Below are 8,299 nucleotides of genomic sequence, written 5' to 3' on the forward strand. Positions count from 1 at the left end.
GGTGAGGTGGGGGCTCGGGTACAGACCTTGACGAGCGCTGCCCTGGAGCCGTCGCGTCGTTAAAAAGCGTGGGAAGGAATGTGCAGCCCCGTAAGCTCCGACTTCTTTCAGGGCTCAGACCGTCACCGAAGTGATCCCTGATTGGTAGAAATGTAGTTCAAGTGTATCTTGAGTGGGCGATGACGTTGCGGCAACCACAAATGTGTCGCTTGAAAGTGCGTAATCGAGAATGAGGGGGACAAAGTTAACCTACGATAACTTATCGTCGTTAAGGAGGTTCTGAAGGACTGGTGCCAGTGTCGGTGCCGCGGTGTCGCACTGCGGAGCTGCACAACTGGACGAAGTGTGGCGGAGTGGAGTACCGTGCCAACAGTCCACCCCGCGCTCCTTTGCAGCCGTTGGTCGCACTCGCTTACTCACTCGTCCGAGTCGCCATCCGAATCGTGGTCATCCTCCTCCTCGTCTTGAGAAGAAGGGGTCATAGCGGCGCTGCGGTTGCGAGAACTACGACGGAGACCAGGATGGCCACTCGCGTGTGGCTGAGAGAAAACAAGTTAAATGTTTAGGAATCTGGTACTACAGTAGGCGGTTGAGGTGGTTGTAACGTACCGAGTACCGTATCCGCTTGCTTCTCCGTGTGGAATTGCTCTCAGCCTTCCGCTTCTTGGTCAGCACCACACTGTTGCGCGTCGACCGTCGAGGCTGATCTTCTCCTTCTTCGTCATCGTCTCCGTCTGTTTCGCTCTCAGCATCATTGTCACTCTTGGCTTCGAACGCTTCTTCTTCATCCCCACTCTTATCTGAGTCAGCAACAATGTCTTCCTCCTCCTCTTCAGCATCTATATTCGCGTAGTTAACCTGTTGCCGGTTGCGTAACGAGCGTCGACCGATACCTTCCAAGTTACCGGACGAATCCAGTACTCCAGTAACAGCAAGCTCACTTTTCCAGCGCTCGTTTCGTCTCCGCCTCTCCTGCTGTCGAGTGAGCTTCTTGAGAGCACCCCGAGACAGCGTTTGCCACAACTGCAAGTCCGACGAATCAACCGACAGCGATAACTGCTCTACCAGCGACTCCACTGAATCGAGATCGTTGCATACAGTCTCCCAGTCGGTCCCACCAATCTGCGCACACCTACAGACCCACACCACCGCATTTGGCACCGTCGCAGCATCTTCCAGAATGAAGTAGGAGCGACCTACGGCGTCTGTCCCGATCGGTGCGTTCCTCTGTTAACAGTAAACGTACTGATACGTTAGCACACTGCTGAAAACTCTTAATGAATAGAGTATCTAACGTACCATCGACTCTGCTTCCTCGTCATCAATCTGCTCGATGAGTGTGTCGTTGCGGTCAAACTGCACTTCACATAAGAACTTGAGAATGGCCACCCTCTCCGCTACTGGCAGGTCAAAGTAAAATCCCTCGCGCTTCTCCGCCTCAGCGCTGGTAGCTGGGAACTTTGTGTCTTGTGCAACTGCTGGTGGGTACTGTTCTTCTCGCAAGAAGCGAAAGAGGTGGACATACCACTGATATTTTTTGCTGAGTTAAGAGCGAATCCGGGGAATAACGCTGGTGAGTAGGTTATCGCGGCCAAGAATGGTCAAGTACGGAACGTACTTCATGACGACGTTAATGTTGGCCAGCAGTCGTGTGTGGAGCTCCTCGCACAATCCGTCCTCCTTCGGCTCCAGCAAGGCGCTGGCTAAACTCTGCAAACAGTAATAGCAAGTTGAGTTAGCACTGATTAAAACATCATCAGCATAGGCAACAACATCCCCACCTCCAGTGTAGTGACGACGTTCGACAACTTGAGGCCAAGTCGACGGAAGCGTTGCAAGAATAAGAACACGGCGGCGAAATCACAGTCCGTTTGCAGCTTGTGCAACTTTTGCTTCTCATCCAGTGGCTTGCATGTCGGGAACGTGACTCCTTCAGGCGATTCCACCCCAATCAAACTGCTGATATCTTCCCATGCTGTCTCGTCATATATGAACTGGCAGCGGCGGCAGTTCCAATCTCCATCGGGTAGTTCACCCCTCACACCGTAGCACTTCTTGTGGACTGTCATTGAGCAAGTGGCGCAGCGAAGCTCGCAACGCGTTGCCTCTTCCGTTTTGGCACATTCGCACACGCGACACTCGTCGTTGATGTGGATGTAGCGCTGCACGAAGTTGCGGGACGCACCCACGGGCTTCGATTTCTTCTGAACGACTGGTTTCTCGTCGTCCTTGATTACTACTACATCATCAATTCCCTTGGGATTGTCGCTAGGTTTCTTATCTTTCGCCGCGCTGGTAGCTGGTTTAAACCACCGGTCTAACGTGTTGGTCGGCGGCTTAGGCTTTGCCTTTGGCTTGGGTTTTGACTTGGTCTTGACGTCACCTTTATCTGATGACTTGGTAGACTTACTCTTGGGCACTTCAGCAGCCACAGGCTTCGTGCCGCTAAGCGCTCCTGCCTCTACTTCCACCTGCGTCATCTACGTGACGTTGGCGGCAAAAAATATCACAGCGCGGCAAAAAATGTTGACATGATGTGGTGTACGTAATTGATGTAGAGTACGCAATTGACTGTGTGGCGTACACGAAGCTCACGAGGCTCTTCGGAGCCCAGTCAAGAAAGTAGAGAGGAGGGAGCGGAGACTGCTGCCAGTAGTGCGACGTGGAGGCGCTAGACGTTAGTAGACAAGAAGCCTCGAAAGAATCAAGCCCCAGTCCGTGGATTTCTCGTCCATTTTGACCCTAGAAACCCGCAGGAACCCCGCCAAACGCCATGGAAGACGCCAAACACTTGCATCGCCGCCTTCTCAAGTTTACGCGTGGCGACGTGGCAGACCAGGGCGAGGCGCTCGAGGTGTTGCGGGGGCTGGAGAGGACCACGGTCACGTACGCCATCCTCAAGGAGACCAAGATGGGTCACACGGTCGGCAAGCTGCGTAAGCATGAGAACGAGAAGATCGCAAGCCTTGCGCGGCTACTGGTCAAGTCTTGGAAGAGCATGGCGCTGTCTCCTCGCCCCTCTACATCGGAGCCGGAGCGCAAGGCATCGAGCAACAGCAACATCAACATCAGCAAGACGGAGACGTCATCCAAGGCCACCGCGGGCTCGAACGGCCTCAAGACGGCGCCTAAACCCGCAGCGGCACGGACGAGCTCCACACCATTCATTCCGGCTGGTTTGGACAAAGTACGCGCTACTGTGCGCACCAAACTCAAAGAGATCCTGGAAGCCTCCGAGGGTGGAAGCCCGGGCGAGATTGCCGCTGCTATCGAAGTGGCAATGGCCAGAACCTACCACATGGGAGCTCCTGGGGAGCAGAAGAAGGACTACATGGCCAAGTACCGTCAGTTGTCGTTCAATGTGAAGAAGAATGGAGATCTTCGTCAGAACTTGCTGGACGACAGTGTCAGTGGAGATCAATTGATCAAGATGTCGGCTGAGGAGTTGGCGACAGAAGAGAAGCGAGCGCAGATTGAGAAGCTGCGTGACGACGCGTTCCAGGAGGCGCGCTTGGACTGGGCAGAGGCCAACCACGAAAAGATCCAGAAACAGACCGGTACGGAGGGTACCAAGGGTTTGTTCACGTGCGGACGCTGCAAGTCGTCCAAGACCAGTAACACACAGAAGCAGACGCGCAGTGCCGATGAGCCCATGACTGTGTTCGTCATGTGTCATAACTGCGGCAACCGATGGAAATGCTAGTGTAGCCAATGTCGGTCGTGCCGTGCTCCCTCGCTCCTACTTTGCCTTCGATATGTTGCTTCTTTTTGCATGTTTTGAGCCGTGTTGCTCTGCCCTTTAAAACTTCTCTGCATCACAAACCGTATGAGAATGTCACGGCAACGGGAGGGGAGGATGCAGATACAATGGTATGCACTCACACATGTTATAGTACTGCACTACCGCTGCATGTGTGTCGTGCTGGAAAATACCGGTATGTCTAGCATTCTCACTTGGTTAGCGCAAGGTCTACCCGCCTCAGCGTCGCCTACGAAATCCATTGCTGGTTCGAGTTACGTGTAGTAGATTCCAATACTAGTAGTATGATCTCTACTCCTTTGAATTTCGCCTTTTTTTTCTTTATTGATTTCGTGTGTGTTGAGTTGAGTAGGTGATCTATTCAGTAGGTGATCTATTCTGTATGAGCTCTTGTATGAGCTCTTGGGCTCACTGTTGGGCAAGTTGAAGTTACTATCGAGCGTCGTAAATGGTGAATCCAATCGGACTGTGGCTACGACGTAGCCTACGTCGACGACCTAGTTCCGGGGTAATGGTGTGTGACCATCGGAATTCTCGGAGCTTTCGACAGCAAAGCATCATCGGTGTCTAGTGCGTGCGCCACGACGACTATCCGGTAATTGAAGCTAATTGCTTCAACCCTTGCTTTTCGACATGGATACAGTATCGATATTAGCCTCGAATTAAATTTTGCAGGAATGAATCAGTTTGATTTGTTCACTAAATTGCAGGTAAACTGATCAGCTCTCAGAGACGAGTTTACGGCTACAACTGGGACGAGACGCGAACGAGCATTGGTCCCGAGGCTCTGAGTGAGTCAGGTCTTCCGCTGCATCCGTCGCCATTCCGCGATTCACGTCCACGCAAGCACCTCGTCCATTCGTGCCGGTCGATGTCCCCGTCGTCCTCGTCCTTCGCTCCGAGCTACAGCTGCATGATCGAAGGCTCTGGGCGCGATGAGGTCGAAGCGTTGAAGCGCACCGCGTTGCTCGACGATAAGCTCAATCATGACGCCGCAAGTAACGAAGAGAAGACTTTGTTGCTACCAAAGGATCAGCACGAAGATGATCGGAGTACTCAGAAGCGTAGAGATGCTGCCGGAGTGCTGGGCCGCGAGGTTATTCTCCGCTATGTACGCTGGGCGATGGAGATTCTCGTCGTGATGATCATCGTGGCCGGTAGTTTGAGACTTTTATCGACCAAGACATGCGACCATGAAGTCAGGAGGACGCCGTCGTTCTCGTTGCACCGTTCTGGCGGGAAGTTGATGCACGGAGGCCATCGACTGCGCTCCTTCCTCCGCCACATGAAAAGCCATCCACCAGTACTAGGTGAGCTTCCGTCTGATGCCGATATCACGCTTGGCGTTGATGTGGAACTCGAGCGAGCGATGGATATCTACTGTCATGGTCCTCTTCTTCATGCTGTTCAGATGGCCAACGTCTTCTCCGACAGCAAATACTTCGTCGATATGCCCATCAAAGAGAACAGCAGCGCCTTTGATATCCTCGTGGATTTCCAACGTCGCGAGTTGGCCATGACCGACTATCGCCCGCATGCTCATGACACGCACGAGCAACTTCTGCGCCGCTTTATTAACGACCATTTCGACCCTCCAGGCACAGATTTATTGCCGATTACACCGTTCGACTACCAGGGACAATATCACCCACCGATGGTTTCTGACATTCAAGACAACGAGCTCCGAGACTGGGCTTTTGGCCTGCATCAAATCTGGCAGACCCTTGGACGCATTCGCAACCCAAATGTGAAAGGTTCGCTGCTTCGATCCCGAAAATTAGACGCACCAAGCTTGAATCAACCTGCCAACGTGCTGATTGTACCTGGTGGACGCTTCCGGGAGAGTTACTATTGGGATTCATACTGGATCGTTCAAGGACTTTTGGTCAGTGATATGCCAATCACAGCTCGGGGTATTGTGAACCACTTGCTGGAGTACGTCTCTGACTACGGATTCGTGCCTAATGGCGGGAGGATCTACTACTTGACGCGGTCTCAGCCTCCCATGCTCTCAGATATGGTGAAGCTGGTTGCTCGTCTACCTGCCGATGGCAACGAGAGCGAGTACGATGAAGAATATCTACGTGCTGCATTGCCGATTCTGGAGCGTGAGTACGACTTCTGGATGCAACATGGACCTTGTGGTCATGCAGTGGAGCTGACTCGACGGAATTCAAGTGCAGGAGCTATTGATAAGGCCACGTACGTGTTGAATCGCTACACATCCAATGCCAATCGCCCACGACCGGAGTCGTATCGGGAAGATGTTCTGGTTGCTGCAGAGATTTTTGATCGCACTATGCAGATGGACGGGAATGCTGCAGCCACGGAGCGACACAAGGACAAATACTACAATAATGTGATTGCTGCTGCCGAGAGCGGCTGGGACTTCAGTAGTCGATGGCTGCGAGATCCCTTGGACATGAAGTCCATGGTGACCTCTTCAGTGGTTCCTGTGGACCTGAACGCGATCATGTACCGAGTAGAACGCAACTTGATGGAGTTCAATCGACACTTGGGTAACGATGATCGAGCTCAGTATTTCGAGGGAGCTGCTGCTCGTCGACTGGAAGCCATTGACGCTATTCTTTGGAGTGAAAAGCACAAGAGCTGGAAGGATTACGACTTAGAGACAGACACTCACTCATCTATTATCTCGGTATCCGACTACACTCCGCTCTGGGCGAAGGCATTTAACTCGTCCGACATCGACCGGCTCAAGCATGTCGTGACTTCTCTCAAGAGCTCTGGGTTACTCCAGGTCGGTGGTGTGCAGACCACAACGATTTTCTCTGGACAACAATGGGACTCGCCTAATGCATGGCCTCCAGAGCAGGACATTATCGTGGAAGGCCTACTTGCAGTCAACACAACTGAGTCGTACAGCTTGGCTCGCGAGCTGTCGCAAACGTGGACGCAGACCAGCTTAACAGCTTGGAAGCAGACGGGATTGATGTTCGAGAAGTACAACTCATCCGAGATCGGCGGCTTGGGCGCTGGCGGTGAATACTTCCCGCAGTTCGGCTTCGGCTGGACGAACGGAGTGATTTTGAAGTTCCTCACGATTCATCAGAATCTTTTGCTAGCAGAGTAGGCAACATCGTTATAGTAGATCTAGATTGTAGCGTGCAAGGGATGATTAATAAAACAGTAACACAAAACTACAAAAAGAAAAGCATCATTTAAAGCAAGAACGCGGAGGTGTGCAGAATGGATGCCAATACACGAATATTCGCGTAAGACTTCTCCGCTTTCTATTGCGTTGAGGCTGTGGCTGGCCCTGACGCGCACTGCTTGCTTGCAGTTAAACTAATGCTCGGGATGTAGGCATGACCTCTCGAAGTTTAGTTGATCGTGGCCGGCGTCGCAGCAGCAAAGACGTAGGGCTTCGCGTTACGGAAGGTCGACATGTCCCGGATGGAGTTCGCGTGGAACTTGTACTCCACCAGCGTGTTCGAGTCGAGCATCAGGATCTCCTTCAGCTTCTCACTACGGTCGCGACAGTAACAAAATAGTTAGTCATCCGAAAGCCAATAAGTCAATGCAAAAGCCAATAGGATGGTGCAGGTAGTACGCACCCGATGGCGAAGCGAGTGTTGTCGTCCGAGTTGTCAGCGTTCCAAACGGACAGCATGTCCTCCTTGGAGCGGATAGCCATGGCAATGCCCACGACGTCCAGCTGCTCGAAAGCCTCACCGATAGCGGCGAAGACCAGATCTTGCCACATCTTACCGAGCACGTTGGCTTTCTTCTTGATCTTGAGGATCCAGCAGCCACCCTGAGGGAACGCCTCCCACATCGGGGCGCAATTCGGCTGGTCACGGAACAGGTACAAGTTCACGTCACGGCTCAGCTGCGACGGACGCTTCACGTGGATGTAGTGGCTAACACCAGCAAGAAAGACAATCACCACCATCAGCATTGCCCCGCTCTTTGGCTTCTTCTTAAACTCACCGCCAGAAGTCCTCCACCGTGTTGAAAGTGGCAATTTTCTGCAAGTTCGACTGGTATGTTCTGTAGCATAACACAAAACGCTATCAGTTGCCGCAAACAGTCTAGCCAATTGCAACAACAAAGACTTACCCCACGTCAATCTTCTTGGGCATCTTCTTGTCGTACCTGCATCGCCACCACATAGCATCAGTTCGTCTGCACCAGCGTCACACCTCCGAAGAGTTGCAAGTGCACGCACCAGAGCGACCATCCCGTCTGAAGCGGGTGCTCCTCCTCTTCCCCCTTTTCGACGATGGCAGGCGCGGCCGCCACCTCCTTGTTCGTAACTAAAGTGGTCATGACACAGTCGAAAGTGCCGTCGATGCGATGAAGCAGCAGAGTCAAAGTGTCACAACGTCAGTTGGCGATTAAAATGAGGAAACGCACTCTGCACAGTTGCAGCGCAATGCAATAAGAGGTGGCAGCATGTAGAGACAGCACAGGGAGAGAGCAACGTCACGTACGTTTTTCACCAGACATCGTACTTGTCCTCAACAGCGTTTCGCCGCCAGTGATGCGATTCTTTAAATTTATACGAAATGTACC

General features: G+C 52.5%; 4 protein-coding genes across 5 annotated transcripts; 2 read left to right on the forward strand and 2 right to left on the reverse strand.

Moving 5' to 3' along the window:
- Nucleotides 1–416: 416 nt before the first annotated feature.
- On the reverse strand, nt 417–2,480 carry PPTG_18622 (hypothetical protein; the record flags this gene model as incomplete). Its single annotated transcript, XM_008916655.1, has 5 exons — nt 417–539; nt 610–1,227; nt 1,300–1,540; nt 1,619–1,710; nt 1,782–2,480. 5 exons carry the CDS (start codon nt 2,478–2,480, stop codon nt 417–419), a joined length of 1,773 nt encoding a protein of 590 aa, XP_008914903.1.
- A 112-nt stretch (nt 2,481–2,592) lies between these two features.
- PPTG_18623 (transcription elongation factor S-II) lies at nt 2,593–4,095 on the forward strand. Its single transcript, XM_008916656.1, has one exon. It carries the CDS (start codon nt 2,774–2,776, stop codon nt 3,701–3,703), a length of 930 nt encoding a protein of 309 aa, XP_008914904.1. The 5' UTR covers nt 2,593–2,773; the 3' UTR covers nt 3,704–4,095.
- A 364-nt stretch (nt 4,096–4,459) lies between these two features.
- PPTG_18624 (hypothetical protein) lies at nt 4,460–7,003 on the forward strand. The gene has a single exon (XM_008916657.1). It carries the CDS (start codon nt 4,632–4,634, stop codon nt 6,852–6,854), a length of 2,223 nt encoding a protein of 740 aa, XP_008914905.1. The 5' UTR covers nt 4,460–4,631; the 3' UTR covers nt 6,855–7,003.
- PPTG_18625 lies at nt 6,886–8,299 on the reverse strand. Of its 2 annotated transcripts, XM_008916659.1 has the most exons (6): nt 8,218–8,299; nt 7,953–8,040; nt 7,844–7,879; nt 7,715–7,774; nt 7,339–7,644; nt 6,886–7,249 (listed from the first exon to the last, which is right to left on the reverse strand). In XM_008916659.1, exons 1-6 carry the CDS (start codon nt 8,231–8,233, stop codon nt 7,105–7,107), a joined length of 651 nt encoding a protein of 216 aa, XP_008914907.1. In that variant the 5' UTR covers nt 8,234–8,299; the 3' UTR covers nt 6,886–7,104. The 2 variants fall into 2 exon arrangements, with proteins under 2 accessions (XP_008914907.1, XP_008914906.1); XM_008916658.1 differs by having other exon boundaries at nt 7,953–8,299.

Source organism: Phytophthora parasitica (assembly GCF_000247585.1).
Source record: "Phytophthora parasitica INRA-310 unplaced genomic scaffold supercont2.87, whole genome shotgun sequence".
Classification (NCBI taxonomy): Eukaryota; Oomycota; class Peronosporomycetes; order Peronosporales; family Peronosporaceae; genus Phytophthora; species Phytophthora nicotianae.

Excerpts from the sequence above, each read along its gene's own strand:
- PPTG_18623 (XM_008916656.1), top strand. The coding sequence starts at position 2,774 with ATGGAAGACGCCAAACACTTGCATCGCCGCCTTCTCAAGTTTACGCGT.
- PPTG_18624 (XM_008916657.1), top strand. The coding sequence starts at position 4,632 with ATGTCCCCGTCGTCCTCGTCCTTCGCTCCGAGCTACAGCTGCATGATC.
- PPTG_18625 (XM_008916659.1), bottom strand. Across the intron at positions 7,880-7,952 it reads CAGACGGGATGGTCGCTCTG|GTACGACAAGAAGATGCCCA; the intron begins GTGCGTGCACTT and ends GTGGCGATGCAG. Across the intron at positions 7,775-7,843 it reads CCCAAGAAGATTGACGTGGG|AACATACCAGTCGAACTTGC; the intron begins GTAAGTCTTTGT and ends GTTATGCTACAG.